Source organism: Passer domesticus, chromosome Z (genome assembly GCF_036417665.1).
Source record: "Passer domesticus isolate bPasDom1 chromosome Z, bPasDom1.hap1, whole genome shotgun sequence".
NCBI lineage: Eukaryota > Metazoa > Chordata > Aves > Passeriformes > Passeridae > Passer > Passer domesticus.
In genome coordinates, this window is record NC_087512.1 from 11,276,419 (window position 1) to 11,298,101 (window position 21,683).

At 43.0% G+C, this 21,683-nt stretch overlaps 1 protein-coding gene across 4 annotated transcripts in view; it reads left to right on the plus strand.

The window, feature by feature from the left end:
• The first annotated feature begins 654 nt into the window (after positions 1-654).
• RAI14 (retinoic acid induced 14) overlaps positions 655-21,683 on the plus strand; it is an 85,750-nt gene continuing 64,721 nt past the window's right edge. For 3 of the 4 annotated variants that reach the window (XM_064403140.1, XM_064403142.1, XM_064403143.1), the window contains exons 1-2: positions 655-810; positions 11,148-11,239. In XM_064403140.1, coding sequence (XP_064259210.1) covers positions 11,204-11,239 — 36 coding nt within the window. In that variant the 5' untranslated portion in view covers positions 655-810; positions 11,148-11,203. Of the gene's footprint in view, positions 811-10,105; positions 10,234-11,147; positions 11,240-21,683 lie in introns of those variants that run through there. The other variant, XM_064403141.1, reaches the window with a different exon arrangement.

The window sequence follows — 21,683 nt, forward strand, 5'->3', positions numbered from 1 at the left end:
AACTTGACACAGGTTTGCCCCCTGCCCTGTGTCCTCAGCTTTATCCTAAGCAGATCCCAAAGTGCTCAAAGATGGCAGTGGACTGGCACTCACCTTCAGCCTGGGGAAGACCGAGGGGAGACCTCATTGCAGTTACAACTTCTGCAGGAGGGGAAGAGGAGCAGCAGACACTGATCTCTTGTCTGGGGTGACAGTGACAGGGTCTGAGGGAAGGGCCTGAAGATGCGTCAGGAAAGGTTTGGGTCTGATATCAGGAAAAGGTTCTTTCCCAGAGGATGGTTGAGCACCGGAACAGGCCCCCCAGAGGCAGTGCTCACATCTCCGAGCCTGACAGAGCTCAGGAAGCGCTTGGACCATGTTCTCAGACACACGGTGCGACTCTCGGGTTGAGCGGCGCAGGACCACGAGCTGGACTGTGACGACCCATCCTTGTGGGGCCCTTCCAACCCGGCATTCAGCGACTCCGCGGCTCCCCGCACCCCTCCAGAGGCACACGCCGGGCCCCGAGCCAGCAGGGTGGTCTCCTTTCCGCGTCCCTCACGGCCGCCCCGCCCCGCCCCGCCCTCTCTCCCTCGCTGCCTCCCTCGGCGGCCGCTCCCGGGCGGGGCGGGGCCGAGCCCCCTCCCCGCGGCCCGCAGCCCCCGCCGTCACGTGGCCGCCGTGTCACGCCGCCCTCCCGCCCCATCCCGCCCCCGAGTGTCCCGGGGCGCTCGGCGCCGCCGCTCCGCCCTTCGGCAGCGCCGCGGATCGCTCGGTGCGCGGCTCCCGGCACAGCCGCGCCGGCGTAGCGGGACGCGGGCGCTCCATGAGGTGAGGGCGCGGCGCGGGCGGCGGGCGCGGCTCCGAGCGCGCTCGGCGGCGGCGGCGGGCGCCGTGAATGGGGCTTTGTGTGCGGCGCCCACCTGCTCCCGCCTCCGCCGCCCGGCGCGGGGGGCTCCGGGCGCTGCCCCGGCGGAGCCCGGGCGCGGAAACCTCTGAGGGGCGCAGCGGGAGGGAACTTCTCCCTTCCCTTCGCCGGGCGCTGCCGGAGCGCCCCGTTTGCCCGGTGTGGGGGAGCGGGGAGCAGCGGGGGGACGCAGCCCGTGACTCGCTGCCGCTTGACTGTTTGTTTTCATTTAGTCCGTAGTTTATGTTTTGTTTGCCGTGTTTCGTTTTGTTTCCTTCTCGAGATGCGTGGCGGGCAGTGACAGCTGCCCGCGGGGTGAGGGAGGGCACGGCCGGCTCACGGCCCGGCCCGCCCGCAGAGGGGGCTCCGCGGGTCCCCGGCCCCGAGCGGAGCCGCCCCGGGCTCGGGGTCCCGGGTAGAGCGCGACCGGCTGAGCCTCGGCAGCGCTGTGCCGCTCCCGGGGCACCCTGGCGGGGATGAAGTCCTCCCGGGGGTCCCTCGGAGTCCTCCCTCCCACCAGAAGGGTGGCCCCGGCTGTCCCGGGCTCTCCCCGGGCGCTTGGTGGGAGCCCGTGGAGGGCAGGGTGCTGCCGGGCTCCGCCGCTGCCCCCGGCGCGCTGCCGGCCGCGCATCCCCGTACCCCGCGGGCGCGCAGGCTTCCCACGGCAGCGCGGGCTTAAAAGATCCAGGTTTTCTGTTGCTGTTAAAGAAAAGATTAAGTCGTCTGCTTTGAATAGCATCGAGTTTAATCGGGAACCTGTGCTTCTAACTTCTCACAGGGCATGCGGAAGATTTATCTTCCTCTCGCACAGCGTTTGGCAGCACAAGCCTTCTGCAGTCTGCTGTTGCCACTTGTGACATTCTTAACTTTCCCCTTGTGAAAAGAGTATGCTTTAACAGCGTTGCAGGATCGCTAACGAACTCTCCCGTTTGCTTCTATAATAAGTATGAATGTGCTTACTACAGCACTGATGTAAAACACTTCCAGTCTGCTGCTACTTTCGTAGAAGCTGAAGCCTCTTTTTCCTTTTTCTTTTCTTCTCCTCTACCCTAGCAGGTTGTAGATTAGCTATGTCATTTAAAAAAAAAAAAGATCAAATGCCAAAAATTACACATACATCATGTTAGAAAGGTTTCTGGTGTCTAGGATTAACTAGGAGTAACTGAATTTAGTAAATATCTGTCAATGACCTGCTTGGCTCTTGTCTTGGGACACTCATGGAAAGCTGTCAATGAGATTTTATTTACTAATAGAAGAATTGCATAACAGCCATATGAACCAGAGTGAAAGAGCATTTTGAGTAGAACAATGCGTCATATGAGCACAGGGTTCCCTTGATTTGAAGCCAAGCTCAGTGCCAATAAGTCACTGTGCAGTAGCAGACACCCATTCTTCCCGTCTAAAAATATTGGCCCTCTGCTATTCTTTTCCCTTTCTAAGAGTGCATCTGCTAGCAGAGCAATAAAATGTTACCTCCTCCCCTCTATTTCCCTGAAACAAGAGATGGGTGGATAACATCAGGTGAAGAAGACACTAGATGGGAGGCTGCTCATCTTATGAAGTGATGTAAGCATTTAATCACTTGCTTGCCTCATATCTTCCTTTTTTTTTTCTTTCTGTATGTTCAGTTTTCCTTCTCCCCCTCTCTGATGACTTTATGTGTTTTTTGTGGGAGAAGCAGTGATTGGAGAAACATGAAAGCTACTTCTTGTGTAAGGTCTTGGTAATTTCTAAATCCTGCTGCAACAATACCCTAATCACAATCTTTTGGGAGCTGATTGTGGTCTAGTTCTTTTTGCACAGGGATAGTGCTTGAAATAAACATAGAGAAAAAAAAAAAAAACAAGGGAAAATAGAACAAATTCCAAGCTTTAGTGCCTTGCTTAATGGCAGACATATAGAGTATTAAAAATTCCAGGGTAGAAGCATGGTAATCCATAGCATCTTCTGGAGTTATAGATTTGAGCAGCTGGCTCCTGCTGTGTGTGTACCTCTTGCATGTCTGAGAAGCCTACCCACTTGCCAACATTTTTGGAGCCGCTGTGGATGCATACAGGTGATAGATAGCTCTGTTTTTGAGGTAGCTTGGGTTTTGCTTTCAGAGTTCTCAAACCTGGCTGCTCCTTATATTTAGAGTCATCTGATCATGAGCTTTTTAGGGTTCAGAGGGAGTAATGCAAAGAGGTATCATTCTGGTAATATGTTAGAGCAATAATAATATGTAATATGTTGTCACTGCCCAGCTGACAGAGACATGCCAGTCACTGGCACCTTGGACTAGCTGACAGTCCAGGTACTTGCCAAGGACTACAGGAGTGGAAGCACACAGCAGTGAAAGAATGCATCCTTCCCTCGTGTTGAGGTCCTGAACAAGGTGGCCAGTAACACCTGGAGGTGGTGGTGGTGACCTGTGTGCTGAACTTGAGATGGTCACATCTTAGGGAGAGCCTCATGGTTAGTGCATTTTCCTGGGAAGTTTTAGGTCTTGACACATCCTTCCTCTGCAGGCAGAACTTGCATTTTAGATGAATGCTGTAGTAACTTATGTACATTTTCTAAAGCTGTCATAGTCTTTTGGTTTTCTGCCTGGAAGCCACTGCCAGTACTGAAAATACTGTAAAACAAGATGAGTTTTATTTTTTTCCCCTCCCACATGAATCTGTTGGTAGAGGAGAGAGAAAGCCAAATATGTTCACTCATTACAACACAAAAGAATTTGTGTGCTGGTCTGCCTGTGACTCTGTAACTTCAAGGAACTGAGCATGTTCCATTTCTTTTCTCATAACTTTTGAGAGGCAGGGAGCTACTGTTAGTTCTTGCAGATGTCTGACTTCCCAAAGGCACTTTGGAACACCCTGAAATATCTCTTTAGAGTTTTGATGCTTGAGTACTTTCTGAGGACCTTGTTTACAACTACTTGCCTGAGACACCAGCATGTCAACTCTAAGGGATATGTGAAGATTCCTAAGTCTGTGAAGTCTGGGAGAACTATCTTAAACACTGTATCCTCTTCTTCAATATTTATACAGCACCTAGTGCTGCTGCAATTGAATATAAATTTCAAAAACCTGAATAAAATCAGGAAAAAAAAAAAGAAATCACTTGATTATCATTAAGATCACAGAATGGCTAAGGTTTGAAGGAGCTTCTGGTGCTCATCTAATCCAGCCCCTCTGCCAAGGCAGGTTCAGCTGGAGCAGGTTGCACAAGATCGTGATCAGGAAGGTTTTGAATATTTCCAGAAAGGAGATTCCACAACCTCTCTGGGCAGCCTGTTCTAGTGCTGTCACCCTCAAAGTAAATAAGTTATTTCTCATATTCAGATGGAATTTCACATGTTTCTGTTTATGCTTGTTGCCCCTTGCCCAGTCACCAGGAATGTCTGACCCCATTGTCCTGACACACATCTTTAAAATAGTTGTAAGCATTGATAAGATCCCCTCTCAATCATCTCTTCTCCTGGCCAGACAAACTGAACTTTCTCAGCCTGTCCTCATGAGAGAGATGCTCCAGTTCCCCAACCCTCTGGACCCTCTACAGAAGTTCCTTACCTTTTTGAGCTAGGGAGCCTGGAGTTGGACACAGCACTCCAGATATGGCTCACCAGAGAAGAGCAGAAGAACCTCCTTCAGTGTGGTCCACACTATTCCCAAAGCACCCCAAAATGCAACTAGACTTCTTGGCCACAAGGACATACTGCTGGCTCACATTTAACTTGTCCAGCATGACTCCAGGTCCTTCTGGACAGAGCTGGATTTCAGCAGCCTAAACCCTAACCTGTGCTGGTCCCTGAGCTGCAGCACCCACACCTGCCTTTGTTAACTTCATGAGGTTCCTCTCTGCCCAGCCTGTCCAGATCTCATTGGATGTCAGCATAGATACCATTCCACAAATATAATTTACCAAATGTAGGTGTTAATCTTGCTGAGGTCCTGCTAGTTCATAGCACTGAGAGTCTTCTAGAATAGAAAAGATCTGAATTTTTAGTCCTTTTTATTGAAGATTGAAACCACATGAAGCTCTAAAGTTTCGAATAATGTTGAAAAAGATGCTCAGTTTTCATCAGCTGAAGGGTAGATAGTCCTATTTACGCAAGGACTTGGTAGCTGAGAAGGGGAGCTGTGTTATTAGCACAGTCTCTGAAGGTATTTCTAGATTAAAGCAGGTTCCAGTAGGATACCCTTCCAAAATATTAATGGGAGTGGGGATTGCCAAGTGTCTTAGGTAAATTGCTTTGATATTCCTGTCTTTCTGATTTCACCCCTAATAGGTGACTGCTCTGCCTCAGGCTGTTTCAGAATATTAATCCATAAAGTCATGGATATATCTCTTCATAGATTTAATGTTGCAGCTGTGCAGTTTGTTGTGTTTGATGGTTCTGAAGAACATCGAGTTGAATGGCTGATAACAGAGTACTAGGAAGTATAAACAAGTACTAGCTGTTGTTATCCATGTGTGTTTCTGATTTAAGAACTGACATTTCAGAAGTGGGACTCTAAGGCATTTTTCTCTATTGCTAATTGTTGTAGATTCTTTATTTCCAATCTCATCCAGTTGAACTGAATACTGAATGTAGAAAAATCTTCAGGTCTCCACCATGTCTTCTGTATGATCAAACTAAAGAAGATGGTCTCAATGTTAAGGACCATGCAAGCATGTGTGTGTTTGTTTTAGGGACAGGAAAATTGAAGGCAGAGAAGGAACATCAGTATGTCCCAGTTCATGCAACAAGTCTTGTCTCTTTTGTTGTGCCTGGGTGTATGCTGATAGACACTTCCAAACAAAAGAAGGGGAGTGGGACTGGAATAAAATCGTGTGCAAGGAATGAACGACAAATTTACCTGGACTTAATCTGAGATAGAATTTGCCCAGAGTCCTGTCTAATATGCCAAGTAGACAAAGTAGGGCAATGCCACATTTTGATTTTCTCTAACCTGCTCCTGTTCATTGTGTGTAAGGCCTTGTTGGTGCTAGCTTTCTTCTGGCTGTCTAGAGCTGCATTTGAATACACAGTTTAAACAAACTGCACGTAATCCCAGACTGACTATTTTGCCTGGGTTTATATTGTCTGTGTGGCATCCTCAGAGGCTGGTACTGCTTCAGCTGAATCCATTAAAACAAAATTCAACATTTGCAAATTCTGAATATCAAAGGAAGTGTAAGAGTAAAGAATTGATACAAATGTCCTGGAGAGAGGAGTGATAGCTAGTAGATTTGTTAGTGTTGCGTCATCTGTGCTGCTCTAACTTCTGGGCTCAGATGCTTAAATTTGTACAGTTCAGCACATCCTTGCCAGTGATTTGTGAGCAGATAGAGGGAATGCACTAGGTTACCCAAGGCCCTTGCTATCTCTGATGTCGGATTCTGTTTAGAGTGGGATTAACTGTATATAAATCACTCCCACTCTTGTGTAGTGCTTGGGCTTCCCAGTGCATTTTTCAGTGCGTTTTCATGAGTAAGTAATAGTAGATTAACCAAGCCAAGAATTATTTGTCTTTATAGGTAACACTGAGTTTATAAAATTCTGTTCCATTTGACTTTTCCTATGATAGGAGGGCGGTGGGTTACTCAAGATGGAAAAACTGAGTTGTGTTGATAAAGAGCGGGGAGATGTTCCTCTAGCATTTGGTCACATCATACATGCTTCTCTGATTTGGCCCGAGAACTGGAAGAATATGTTCAGCTGGGTGGAAAGAGGAAGTAGTCAGGGAAGGTGGAGTGTTGGGTGGATTATTGTGTTTTTAGGACAGAATGGGCTTGCTGCATTTATGGGAGCAGCCAAAGAGGCTGAGCAATGGCTAATACCTCCAGGCAGTACTGTGACTTTGGCCATGTTAAAGACCAGCTTGGGTTGGAGCACATTCTTGGTGTTGTGTAGGTCAGGGAAGCTCAGGGACGTGAAGCATTTGTGAAGTTGGATACTGAGGGTGATCAGCAGAAGGGATGAATTAGTGTTGATGCCTCTGGCTGCTTTGCAGTGCTGGCTGCTGCTAGGCTGTGCTTCTGGGTCAGACCTGGGCTTGTGGTTTAGAAAGTGATCATCCAGAGGATAAATGATGGTGTGCTTTGGGGGAAGATGCTTCTGGGGCCTCTTATTTTCCCTGTGAGAGTAGTTGTAGTCACAAGAGGAGGATATAAGTGTACAGCAGCAGGAGAACTCTTCCACACTCCAGACTCTTTTTTCATTTCCCCCACACCTCCACGTGTGTTGCCAGATCTTGCCTAGAGTCTGTAAATCTTCCCTGTAACCTTTCAAGATTGAAAAAGTTTTTTTGGAGTGTTTTTGGGAGGGGAAGGGGAATTTAGTTGAAACATTAGTCATGCTTTACTGCACAAGAGCTCTGTGTGAGATGGAGGCTTCTCAGGGTGTTCTGAAAGAGGTGTAAGATTTTTGAGACCTAAATTAATTGAATTCAGCACTTATCAGTGAGGAGTCACTTATTAGCATGAACACTGTGCATAATATAAAGTTTTACTGTAAACTTCCAGTCTTGCTTAAGGAAGCTAAGTCTTTTCCTTGCTGCATCACTGGATTTTGGCCCCCTCAAGGAGTTAATTGTAACATTGTTTGAAAGGCCTTGCTCTGATTTTAATGCAATTTAAGGAAAGCGAAAAAAAATGTCAGTATTGTTGTTTACTGTGGTTTGCACAAATCTCACTATAAATCAGCGGGGAAGATTATCCTAATCTGTTTCCTACATTTAAACCTAAATATTGTACTGTGTATTAAAACACAGTTGCAATGAAATTATTGAGGCCAAAGATTGCCACCACTTCAGTGTCTCTTGTTCTAGCTAGACAGGTTTACCACCTACCTAAAGATGTTTTCTGTGGCTTGTATTCCTCAGGGCTGTTTCTTGACATTAAGCTAAAGGAAGATGAGATAGAGAACCAGATATTTAATTTTGGAGCTAATGGTTAAAAGCACGTGATCAGCATTAGCTGTTGAGAATCCCTGGAGTTAAGCACTTATCTGCTGCTAACTTGCTGCAGCTATGAAATGACAGCGCTCAGTATTTATTACCACATTCGTTCTGAAAGCAGAGAAATGCCACTATTAGTAGAGATTGCTTCTTGTAAATACCTGTGATTCACTGCAGAAATATCGTTTTGAAGTGTCTTGATGCTCCCTGGTGAATTTCTAGTAGTCACTTCCTATCTTGTAAAACAGGAGAGTAATTTTAATGGCGCTTCCTTTATCCCCCCTCTGGCAAATGAACAGTTGTCATAAAGCTCCACTGAATCAGGATGCTGACCTCCTTTTGCATCAGTTCCAATAATTGCACCCTTTGAGAGGGGACTTCCTCCTTTAAACAGTGACAAGAAAAGACAGCCCTCACCACTTCATGCATTTTTATCTCTACAGTTGAAGGTTATGGGTATTATGATGCACAAACTGTCATCTTAATGTTTGTGTTTAACTGCATCGTATAGAAAAAATACAGATGTGAAAAGCACACTAAGCTTGGGAATGCTGTTTTTGTGTGCTTGAGCATGCTTTTTTAATTATGCTGAGGATTTGAGTTTCATATTCAGTGCGTAAAATGTGCTTTTTTCCTTTCTCACAAGAGGGAGAGTAATGTATTAGGAGTGCTTGCAAAACTTGTTAGTTAGACTCTCCTACAGGTTCCTCAGAGAAGAGGGTCCAGCTTTGCAGCTGCTCTGTGTACCTACAAGGAGTTTTCATCTCTCCCACAGCTTTGTAGTTAAGCACTTTGTCTTCCTTGGGAGCTATAATAAGTCTTTTGTCCATAGGAGCCAAAAATGCTGAGGGAGTGGGAAGGGGAAAGACAGCCTACAGCAGACAATTCTTTGGCAATCTGTATGTGAGGAAAGATTTCTTGTTTTCAATTCCCTGTGCATGGGATTTATTTATACTTCATTAACCAGTCCAATTAAACAGATTACTTTTTTTAATTCAAAGTATATTTAAGTTGTAAAATACAAAGTCCTGTTAAGTTCTGGGTTTTGAGTGATATTGTATAATGTTTCACATCTTTAAAGTTTGTTCTTTTTTCTTCATAAAATGTGGGGGTTATTTGGTTTGGTTTGATTTGGGTTTTTATTGCTGGTGTGGTATGTAAAGAAAGCCAGGTGTGTAATGGAATTTGTCTTGCCTGTGCCCTAGCATTTGCAGTTCTCATCATCCTTGATGTTAGTTTAGGAGATCACTGGGCTCTTGTTGAGGTTCAGGCTCCATTCCAGTGCAGGTTATGACAGCTGTAATTTAAAACTTTCTCAAAAGTTTTGGTAGGTGTAGCAGAAACAAAGTGGTATGCTTCTCTCACAGCAGTCTGAAATAATTCCTTCTTTTTGATTGTTCAGGGATTTTTTTGTTTCATTTTGTTTTGGGTTTTTTTTTTTACTATTTTACAAATACTCTTTTCATGCAGGAAAAAGCTAAGAAATTTTCATCTAGGTCAGGAAGTGAAAAGGTTCTGCAAAATATATTTTCCTTTTTGTTTTTGCCTGCTAAAGAATTAAACAACATGCCACAAACCCATTCTTCTTGTAATTAAATGCAAGAATTTTGAATGAAGCACCTTGTTCATATACCTGGATGCAGTCAGGAATCTGACATGATTTGAAAATGACTGCTTAATTAGAGTTAGAGTAATTTAATTCAATTTAATGTTCTTTTAACCACTTGCAGAATTAGCTGTCCAGATTACCTACTGCTGCTTACTGGAGAGGTGAAGCTTGTGGGAAATGTGTTTGTGTGTATTTGGTGTAAGGGACTTTTTTGTTTGTTTGATTTGTTGGTTTTTGTTTTTTTTAAGAATTGTACTTGAGTTTTGAATTTGTCTTAAATCACTGTCAAATAAATATGGGGTTGAACTAAATAACATGTTTACTTAGCACTGATTGCTATTTCTGAACGGTTGTTAGGGCTGTATTTTGTGGAAGCATTCATACGCATATATATTCTACTAAGTGTGCTGTGCAATTGGATTTTTAAAACTCATGGTAGAGTCATCATATAGAACAAAGCAACTTGCCTTTAATAATGAGATGTACTTTTATGAAACAGCTGAATCTCACTTTGGTTGTCAAGCTGTAATCTACTGTTTCTGAAGAGTGATGTAAAACATAGTGACCCTGCATGACCTATTTGAATTTATGCTTCAGTCCATATTTCAGTTATTTATTTATCTGACTAGACTTGTAAAACTTTTTCTACTTTTTTTTCTAGGGTGGAGAGAGGAAGTTTATACAGCTGAACATCCTTAACTTTAAACTGTTCCTTCAGAAAGAATTTGTATAGCAGCTAAAACTTGTAGATGAAAGCAACTAACTATTTCAGCAAGCGTACCGTAAAACTAGAAATGTGGAACATTTTTATCTAGGTGTGTTTGCCAATCCAGATGTTGCTCTCTCATTATGATTTTCTGCTGTGCTCTAGGAAAAAGCACATTGCCATGCTGCTTTAATGTGCTTTCACCATTATGTTGGATTGGCAATGTGTGGTATCGTTGAAGTTTTCTGTAGGAAACTTGCTCTAGACACCCACTTTCCTCTGTGAGAGTTTGCAGCTTGTCTGTTAGGTTAGTTTTTTATGTTTGTTCAACTGCTGCTTTCCTTCATATGGAAGGGAGGAAGGGGGAGCACAACTGTGATAATGCACTGCCAAGTTTCAAGCAGCTACATACAGTTTCCCCCTTATGGGGAAGAATCCAAAACAATTCTTCCAGCAATAACCTCTGTCTTGCTCAGGAGATTCTTTCTGCTGTGTTGTTTTGAGCTGTCCTAGTATGTGTCCTGCAAGATTGAAGTACAATTTAGAGTTTGGTTAGTGGTTGTACTTGTGCATAGAATAATGGTGTTATTTCTGCTACCCAGTGCAGACCCATGGTGGTAGGATGGTGGAGTTTTAATGAATGACTTTGCATGCCTAATTATGATTTTGCACAATCCATTTTTACAAATGGCTCTTCTGGTGATAATATTAAAATAGGCGGTGGTCAGAGGAATCTGCTCATGTTGCTGATCTAATTATGTGGAGATGTAGTTAATATAACATGATACACAGCTTAGTTTTTGGTGAGCGTTTGTTCTGTTGTTCAGTGGTCAGATTTAGGCTTACTTCTAAGTTTAGAGAAACAGTTAGAAAGGTTCCCTTAAGTGGCTGTTAATCTTTTTTTAGAGCTTGAGGGCTAAATCCTCAAAGACTGATAGGGGTATGCAAATTCAGTTGTGACTTGCCTGCCAGTGAGCTGAATGGTATCAAGTTGGAATCTTACTTTCTTTCTTTTTTGTTTAGATATTGAAGAAGAATAAAAATCTCCTCAAAGGTTTGGAAGGTTGAATGTGATCAGCATGAAGAGCTTAAAAGCAAAGTTCAGGAAGAGTGACGTAAGTACTTCTGCTATGTTTGACTGTTGGTTTTCATGCTGGAAACAAGTTCTTCACTCCCACCTTGATAAGCTTGTAGGTTAATGAATTACAGAGAAGAAAGCACAAAGGCAACAGCTGAGTACAGTATGGAGTAGGCTGTTTCTATTTGTAGAGCTATTATCTGTTATGCAAATTAGCAGTATTTTACTACCTTGGTCCCCATAGCTGAATCATACACGTCTGTGGGGTCTGCAGAACTTCTGTTAGATTGTGCTGGTGCCCAGATTGGAACTTTGTTCCAGGTTTAGGGTTAAGCCTCGTAAGGACTTTACTACCCAACCATATTTCTGTCTAAACCTAATACCGTTCTTATCAGTGTGGTGTTTGAGCACTTAACGTAATGTCTCCCCACTCTGTGGCAGGGTTTCTTTGTCAGCAAGAATACAGGAACCAGCTGAGCAATTAGGGCAGCTGTGGTTTATCAGTTCTGGTTTGACACGAGGGGTGGATATGAGGCTTGAGCAGTGGGGAAGGAGGACATAAATAGGGAGGTTCTCAGAAGAATCTCCAGAACAGCATTTAGAGAGACATTAGGCTGCACATAATCTTGTTGGTTTTTATACAAGTATTGGTTGTTGTACAAGTATTAGTGGATACCCAATTTTGACTATTTGAAGTATTGCTTACTAATGTATGCATGCAATACTATGGAAGTGTTGCTTACAAACTTTGAAGTGTTGTTTACTATTGTATAGTAAACAATACTTCCCTTGGAGCAGTGGAACTGCTGTAGTCTAGTCCTGTTCTTGTCCTACTACTCATCCCAGGTTTTTGTGTCACTAGTAAGAAGTCTGTGAAATAGGCGGGTTTGTGTTTGACTTTCCAGATATTGTATGGAATTTCTAACAAATACTCATGATCTGTGGATAATGTAGTGTTTCATTCTTCATCCCAATTTTTTGTGCCCTTTTGAAAGAGATGATGTATTGTTTGTCATCGCCAGATTTGCATGGGGTCCTGGGGCAGCCATGTTGGATGAAGATGCTTAGGTGTGAAAATGGAGTGTCTTAAGAAGTTTTGATGTTCAAGAGTAAAGTTACACAGTGCATTGAGTGGGTGTTTTGATGTAAAGATGGTCTTACAGCACACCGTTAGAGTAATGTGCCTTTAGCCAGCTTGCACATCAGTAGCAGAAGAAGGTAGAGTCACTGTCATGGTGTGACTGCAGTTGTGCTGACTGCTGCTCAGAAGGAATTTTGTGGATTAGCATTTGGAGCAGCTGCTGAATTGGTGTCCTTGCAGCAGCACTGGTGGATGCTTCGCTCCTTCAGTTTAGCAAGAGGTATTTTTTAAAAGACTGCCTCTATAAGCAAGCTAAATATGTAAACCAATCTTTGCTTTCTAGAATGTCTAGAATATTTCAGAAATCTTCTAATTTTGGGTGCAGAGGGAAACATTTTTCACTACTTAAGCAGTATTTGATTTTGCTGGTTGCCAGATTGAATCAGCCAGTGGCACAATGTCTTGTGCCACTTCACAGCGAATAAAAATAATATCACAAGTCTCTGGTGTCCCGTCTCACTGAACTTGCCTTTCAGTTTAGAACTGCTAGAGTTCCATGGTCAGATTTTGTTGCTCCTGTTGCAATGAGCAGCAGCAATTGCTATTTTGAGTTCACCCACACCACTAAAACTTTTAATAGGCATCTGCTTGGGTAATGAGAGCGGTCTGCTGGCTAATACATGAACACACTTGGAAGTTAGGTGTGCCCATGTGTTATGATGACTTCATTCACACTTTTATGCTTCTTGGCTGGGCTGCTGCTCTGGAGCAAAGGCTAAGTGACATGTGTGATGAAACCAGACCTTGCTGTAGGAGTTCAGCCACAGTCATAAATTGCGCTGGTTCACTTATTTCTCACTTATCTAGCCCTGATAGCTTGTGTACGCCTCTCCCCAAAATCAAGGGCAGTCTGAACGTAATTGCTGGTTTGATACTACTGCTGTCTACTGGCTGGAGACAAGGTTGACCACAAAGGATTTTTCAGATACCTAAAATTTAGATATGCATCTCTAAGAGCACAACAGTCTAAATCCATGACAGTCTGGTTTCCTCTGTTTTGAAGCCAAGCCTTAAGGGCATAATTCAAGGCAACCAACTGGAGCTGTCCTATATTTTGTGCAAGATAAGCAAGGAAAATTCTCTTCACTTTCCAGAAGCTGCTTTTAGTTACAGATTTTGAGGGGGAGAAAAAGGATGCCTTTTTAATGGGAATTGGTTGTACTTGGTCTCAATTTATAAGATGTGATAACTGCTCTTGGATTGGGGATGGGGGTAAAGACAGAAGGGGTGGATTGAGTATTTTTCTCATTGCTCTCTAAAATAAATCTTTAATGTATTGTGTTTTAGAACTGAAGATGTCTTAGGGTAAGGAAGAATACCTTTGTCTGTAATCTCATTGTTAACATTAAAAAATAAGGATTAGGAAGAGTAGGAGGTAAGTCTTCAAGATGTGCATGAGAAACAGGAATTACAAACAATTCTCCAGCAGTAGGGCTGATAACATAAAACTCTGGACCAGAGTGCTGACCATGAAGGAAATTTTAGTGATGTATTGAAGCTCTCTAGGCTTTCCTGAAGTGGCTGAATTAAAAATGAATACAACTGCTGATATTCATGTATATTTCTTGGTGTCCCTGACAGAAGACATTGTTTTGGTGCTCAAATGACACCAGTCTTGATGCTTGTGAAAGAAATGGCCCTGCTCCCTCTTTTTCCACATCTGCTCTTCTCATTTTGAGGGTATCTGACCCTGCAGTGAGCCAGTTCAAGGACAAGAAGTGATGGAAAAATACATTGTGGGGTGAGTGTCAGATGGGTAACTCTCTGCTCTGTGTTACTGTAGGGTCAGCCTTGGGAGGAATGGTGGAAGTAGGAGGAACAGCAGGTCATAATTTTCTCTGGTTGTTGCTTGGTTTAGTTCCATTGTCAGATCACACCCTGAGAATACTGGTGCAGAAAGCACAAGGGTGGGCATGCCAGCAAAGATGTAGCATGAATGCACAAGTAAATAAGGCTGCTAATTTAAATATTTAGCAGGATTTATATAGTCCACAGCTGAGAGATGACAGTATGACTCTTAGACGAAGAGAGACTCCTCACTTCATGGTTTTGCTATATCTCTGTATTTCACCTGATTTATTGTGTGTGAAGCCAGCCCCATTAACTGGAGAATCCTTTGTCCTTGACACACTTAATCACTGTGAAATCCTTCCTGGGGGTGACTGTTGCCATGTGAACACGTGTGTTTGGAGAGAAGGAATGAGATTTATCGCTCTGTCACAAATGACTATTGTCAAAGCATGATGTGTAGTCACAGGAGGATGCTTGTAGACTGAGAATCTGTGAACAGAGTGCCTGGGTGGGAGCAAATGCCTAGACTGGAAGCTAGGCAGTGGTTGTGCACACTTAAAGAATGTGTAGACAACAGAAACCGCAGTCATGTCTTGACAAAGCAGCAAGTCTCTTCTGTCTGAGAAGCTGTATTTTTTCTACTCTCCCTTCTCATTATCAAACTCAAAACCTACCATTAAACACATAAAAGCTGACCACCTAAAAGGATGGCCATTTTAATTGTTGCTAGAGGCTATCACATGTAGCTCTTGAAAAAGTTGCTATAGTAATATCAGGAGCTATCACTTCAGAGCTGAATTTGTTTATATACAGTCCACAGTTTATTCACACAGTGGAGAATGAATGTCTCTGCCCAGTGGCCCTAAGTTCTTCATAGTTTCCGCTTAGAAAAGCAGATTTTGAAAAATTACAATTAAAAATATAGCTACTGATGTCTTATTAGCCTCTAATATTTGAGATTGTAGTGTTTTCTGTAGTGACTGGTCAGTTTGTGGCCTTACTTCAAAAGCATCTAAAACCTTAAACAGTGGCAAAGTGAATTTTCAAATGTATGAAGATTAAGCCAGTCTAAACATGTTTTGCCTGCTTCTTAAATATGAGGTGCTCGCCAACATTGTCAGGCACCTACACATATTTAAGTATCATCTCTTGATACCAGGATGATGTAAGTGTGTAAGTGGTTTGTTCAGGTAGACTGGCTTTTAACCATGTTCTTGGTTACTCCAGAAAAGGCATATTGTGTGAAGGCTGTCATGGTTTGGATTGTTTTCACTGTCTTAAGCCTGTCTTCACTGTAGACAAAAACTGAAAAGCTTGAGAACCCTTCTCTGTAAGTATTGAAGATCATCTGAAAAAGACATACTGCAATTTGACAGAGACCAGTTTTCTTCTAATTGCTATCTTGTTGAATGAACAAGAAGATTAGAATTGGGATTTGTTTCCAAATACCCTCAATACTGAATAATTAAAGTAGTAGAGTGTCTTTTAACATTGAAAATTTATTGTGCAGTTCACCAAAAAAATACCTAATGTCAGAAGCAGAGCCGAGACAGGCTGGGATTCCCCAATGCTACTTACCAGCTTTAACTTCTGGTATTTCTGGAAATGCCTGTATGTTGTACTGTTACATGGGTGTTGAGAAGTTTGCAGTTCTAATGAAAATTTCTGCTTTTTGGCCCTTGCTGTGGTCATTGTTCCATAAATCTCAAAATGATGAAGCAGTTAGGTATGTTGTAGTATAAAATCTTAATCTAGACACTATGCTAATTAAGCCTTGGCATTTTTTTTTAGTGCTGAATGTTTGAAGTAGTGAGTTTACATTTAGCAGTTTCTGAAGTATAAAAAGCTAACCTGCTTGGGGGTTTGGAATGGAAAGATTGCTGGGACACATTCAATTAAAATCTGTGTTCCTGTATGTTCTGGGCTGAATGTGTGGGAGAACAAAACTTGGGTGGGGCAACTTGAAAAGTAATAAAGCAGGATCTCCTGCAGACAGCCCTTAAATTGCTCTGTCCATTGAAAGCTACAATTAACCTAAAAAGTAGCATGTGATTCAAATTTCAGTATCTGCTTTGTACATAGATACTTTCTTTCAGGGTAATTGTGACAGAAGACCACCGCATACCAAGTTCTCTCTGGCAAAAAAATCGAAGCGGCAGTGTTGTTTGACCATTGGGCGCAATTACTTAGAAAATGAACTACTGAAGCTTGCTTTTATTTCAGTATCCTGCTTTTATTGTGTGTTGGATTGAATCAGGCTGAAACACATCATCAAGTCTGTAGGTTTTGCTCAGTTTACTGTGTTCTTCAGAAGTAATCTCTGATTCTACCATACAGTGTGTGGTGGAGCGTTGATCTCTGGAGCATACAGATTGCCATCAACCAGTTCTTCTTGGGAATGGGAAATTGAACCTTCCTTCGTCTTGAAACAGGTGCTGTGGTTCCTGATTCTCCCTCCCTCTGTTAGGAGTCAAGAGTTTTACCTTCCACCCCATGTTCTGCTATTTGTCTTCATGCCTCCAGTTCTAAGCATACTCTGTGCTCTACACAGCTTGCTCTGCTTTGTCCAGGAAAGAAATTAAACACGTTCTGAATATATTAGACTAAGACCTGCTGATGGATCCAGTCAGTTCGGGGTGAACCTCTTGCCATCAGGTAGTGCATTTTCTTTATTATTCACAATAGGAGCATCCTCAGAGTAGATATAAAATTATTTTGTTCAGGTGAACTGTAATTCTGTGTGCAGTAGCCCTCTATGAGGGGGCCAATATCAACCCAAAAGTTATGTAGCATCTCTTTTAATAATGAAAAGAAAATGTAATGGAGAGGACAAGTGAAGACTGACAAATAAGGGTGTGGGAAAACAGAAGGGATGCAAGAAGGTCTGAAAGGGAGAAGAAAGGAGGGACAGTTGAAGGGTCAGAGTTAGTATTTTGGTAGCTGTTCTGGGAGAAGAAGCAACTGGGCTGCTGTGGATTGCCTGTTGATCATCTGTCTCTGGATGGGAAAGTATGAGAAATGTTTAAGGCTAAATAATTTGCAGATATTCTGTAAACCACCTGCAGCATCTCCAAACATTTGAGACAGAAAGGAGAGGGAATTGGTTAAATGAGAACTGTGCTGTGGTGTTTGGAATTACAGTAGACAAACCTGGGTTGGAGTTAGTTTACTTTGAATAAACACATGGTTATTTCCTTAAACAGGATTATGAAATGGAAGTGAGTAGGAAGAAGAAAGGCAAATTGGCATATACAAACTGGATAAAACTAGTATTTTTGAATCTGTTGGTAACAAGAAAGGAATCTTTTTGTGTAGAAACATTTCTTTTGTGTCCCTTTAAAGAGAGCACAAAAGTTCAAAGACCTTCCAACTTTGGAAGAATTGGAAAAAAAGTATTTGTAATTTTTTCATTTGTTTGTTTATCTTTAGTAAGATTAAAATGTAAAGTAAATAAATTTTAAAATTATAAATGAGCAGTCTGCGTGTCCTTATTGTGGAACACTATATCCCCTCTTCCTTTTTGGCACTGCTCGTGTCTGATCTGATATGAAGTTGTCTGTTAAAACTCATGTGAAAGAGAGGATTTTCAGGAGTGGCCCAGTCTTTGTGTTTGAAGGCTTTTGTCTTGTCTTTTGTTGTTAGTGGAGACAGTTTGCTGTGAATATCTGCTGTAATATTGTCTAGGGAATACAACACCCATGCACTTTTATTTTAGTGGAGATTTGAGCCTTTTCATTCTGTGCTTATATTTTGGTAGACTGTGAGAGATACAAGAAGAGAACAAATGCTAAGGAGTGAGTCAGACTGAAAGAGGTGTGTTAAATACCTTATTCCAGAAATGCGTTCTAGTGCTATTCTCCAAGAAGCTGTTCTGAGTGTGTGTAGTCCAGGAGAATATCCAGAATTAGGGACATGTCAAACCCTTTTTTGCTTCCTTGCACATTGTCACATATGAGGTGTGCTGGATATACATCTCTTAAATGCTCTGAATATCTGTGAAACTAAAGCATAGAGTAGAATCACTGTGTCAGTGGCTATTCTTCCCTGGAAATGGGAAGTCTGGACTGGTGTTGTTGTTCTGATATCTGAAGACCTATTTTGCCTATTTCAAGACCCAAATGATCTGGACAAAGCTACAGCCTTGAGCTTTTAAAAGTACTGTTAGCATTGAGCTGGCAAAAGCCATCACAGTGGAATGTGTTTTAACTGCAGCTTCAGGATATCTTAATTTCTTAGACTCACAGTTTATATGCACATTTATTGTTACTGCAGGTACTATCTCTTCCAGTATTTAGGTTGTTATGTGGATTCCATAGTTGATCTTGAAGTATTTTGAGGTAGAAAACTCTTTAAGTAGTGCTCTTATTCCACATGACACTACTGCTACTTTCTACTGTTTGGATTTTGAGAGGTGGCATTATATAACTAGCAAAACATAATCTGAAACTGGCTAAATTTACTCCTGTATGGCTAAATTTACTCCTGAGTGAGGATTCTCATTCCCCAGATATGCTGCATGTGAGTGTCTCAGATGAAATACACAGCTGACTGTCCAGAACACTTGCATTGACATGATTGCAATGGTAGAAGCAAAGGTATTTTAATAACTTTGCAACTGGTGTGGTTGCCAATGCGTATGGATGTGCCTGAAATAGCTGTGTGGTTCAGTTCATGGGTGCATACCTCTCCTCTTTCATCTTTGCTTCTTTGCTGTGTGTGGTGGAAACTTCTTAGGAATATTGCCAATTTGGGTAACCTGTCTGGTTATGCAGAGCCTGAAACAGGGCCCTTTGAAGTCAGAAGAAAGACTTCAGTCTGCTTGAAAGAGCATTGAATCAAGAACGAAAACCAAAATGCTGGCTCCATGGACACACATGGCCGGCTCCAGTGAGGGATGGATTCCCCGTCAGTGTGGCGTTAAAATAGACTTGGATATTGAAGATGCTGGGATTGGCAGGTTATCCAACAGTGGCTTCTTTTTGGGGTCTAGAGAAGGTTGAGTTTTTGTTCTTTTCCTCCAGCTTTTTTTTTCCTTTGGGGGATGATTACTTATGGCATGATGTGATTCTGTTTGACAGGAGCAATGGCAACCCACTACATCTGGTTTCAGTCTTCCCTCTTTTAATTTAATACCACTGTCCTTTGCCTTATTGCCACAGGGCTGGAGAAAAAGTCCTTCTCCATTGTTCTTTACTAGCTGCCTTAAAGTATGAAAAGGCTGCAGTAAACTATTCTGGAGCCTTCTCTTCAGGCTCAGCAACCCCATCTGTCTCAGCTTGTCCTCAAAGGAGGGGTGCTCCAGTCCTTTGATTTCCAGCAGGTCCCTGTCCCTCCTGTGCTGGAGCCCAGCTCTGGATGCAGTGCTCCAGGTGGGTCTCAGCAGAGCAGAGCAGAGGGGCAGAATCCCCTCCCTGCCCTGCTGCCCACGGGGCTCTGGATGCAGCCCAGGACACGTTTGGCTCTCTGGGCTGGCAGTGCCATGGCCGGGGCATGTGCAGCCTCTCAGCCACAGCTCCCCCAAGCCCTTCTGGGCAGGGCTGCTCTGGGGCTGTTCATGCCCAGCCTGGGCTAGTACCAGGGCTTGTCCCAGCCCAGGTGCAGCAGCAGCACTTGGCCTTGTTAAATCCCATGAGGCTCCCACAGACCTGCTTCTTGAGCTTGTCTGGGTCCCTCTGGATGGCATCAGTCAAACACACCTCTTGGTATGGTGTCATGTGTAAATTTGCTGAGAGTGTCAGCTGGCTGTGTCACAAATGGAGACGGTGTGCAGTACTGGTCCCAGTACAGACCTCTGAGGGACACCACTCATCACTGATCCCCATCTGGACATGGGGACATTGATGACTGCTTCCTGGATGTGGCCATCCAGCCGATTCATTATCCATAGACAATCCATCAGAGCCATGTGTCTCCAGTTGAGAGAGCAGGACTTTGGGAGAGGCCATGTGTTGATGACACGTTATTGATTATTTCTGTGTGCTTATCAGGGGCAGAAGCAGTACACTTTTCTTTAATTCCTTCACTGTGGCTAAGGGAACCTGAGTAGTATACCATGGGCTTATGCCTTACATTGTTGAGAAAGACTACAAATTCAAACTGTCTTGGAGGTGTTACTGGCATGTTACTGTGTAACAGCATATTTAAGGATGGGATTCTCGTGGATTTCATTTTGACCACCCAACTGTATTCCTGTCCCACTTGGTACAAACAGCCTGTTGCTGTCTAATTTTGCTGGATTTGTCTCACAGCTCTGGATTTGTCTCCAGTCCTGTGTCAAAGTGTGATAAATGCAGCAGGCAGGAGGTGTGCATTCCTGCAGCCCTGGTGTTTCAAATAGGACTGTGCGTGTGAAGTGCTACACAGCAAGAAGCTGCCCTAGGCTTCGTGTTGGGCAGCAATTTTTTTTTCCAGTAGTGAATACCACTTCTTAATGCATATGTTGTTTGCTTGTAAACTTGGAGTTGCTCAGTGTGTTTTGGTTTTGTTTCTTGTAGTGTAGGTTCCTTGTGTGCAAGCCAGGTCTCGCTTCAGCTGGATTGCTGTGCTGGTTATTTACCATGTTGTGCACTCAAGAGGAAGGTTGTGTTTCCATGTGTTTGTGAGGAACATTAGCTCAGATTAATGTCACAGCAAAAGGGTCTTGAAAGTTTCCAGCGGTGATGCACTGCAGCTATCTCCATTTACTCAGATGATGGTAAGATGCATAAGGTCAGATATAGGCTGTTGGCATTTTATGTTTGTGAGTAATTTTGCTTTCCTTAGAGGGTAAAAGTAATTTATATTAATTTATATTGTTTTCTAAACTGTGATATAGTGAATGGGATGGGAGAAGCATGAGCAGTGTGTGGGGAAAATGGCTATAGGTAAGTTACTGCTGTTGAAGGGTGGCCACTGTTTTTTGTTGAAATGCTTGGGATTTTGGGATAGTATACGGTATGTTTTTTTCTCATTGTTATGTGTGATGCTTGCTCAGTCATTACACAAGTGGTGGTAAACTCCAAAGCTTCTTTATTATTTCCTTTTAATTTAGGCTAGCTTGGGGAGCATGGGCACTCCTCTGGCCATAGAAGTTTGTGTCCAGACTCTTCTCATTCACTGTGTCTTTGCAGAGTTTTGGGCAAATGAGCAGCTGTGGCTGCTGTTTCACCCTGTAAAATACGCAGTATCTCTGTCATTTAGCCGTGCAGTGTTGAAGGGAGGGTGCCCAGTCCAATTTGAGAATTTCTCATGTAAAATGGAAGAACATGAAGTCAGTGTTCTTCAGAGACCAGGAAGTTGATTTTAGCAAATTAACTTCTAGCTGAAATGTACTTGTCATTTTCAGTGTGTTTTTCTGCTAGCATAAGAATGTAATTATTATGCCCTGGAACTCCATGCAAGGGAGTTTCTGTGCCTGGATTTTAGATTTAGAATATGCTTCCTGCCACTTCCAAACCCAGACTATCACGATACTTTTAGATGAAGATCAAGTAACTTTATAATTTATTCTTGAAATGCTAAGATACCTGTTTGCTGCAGTGGTGACTGTGATTGTATCTGCCTGTAAGCT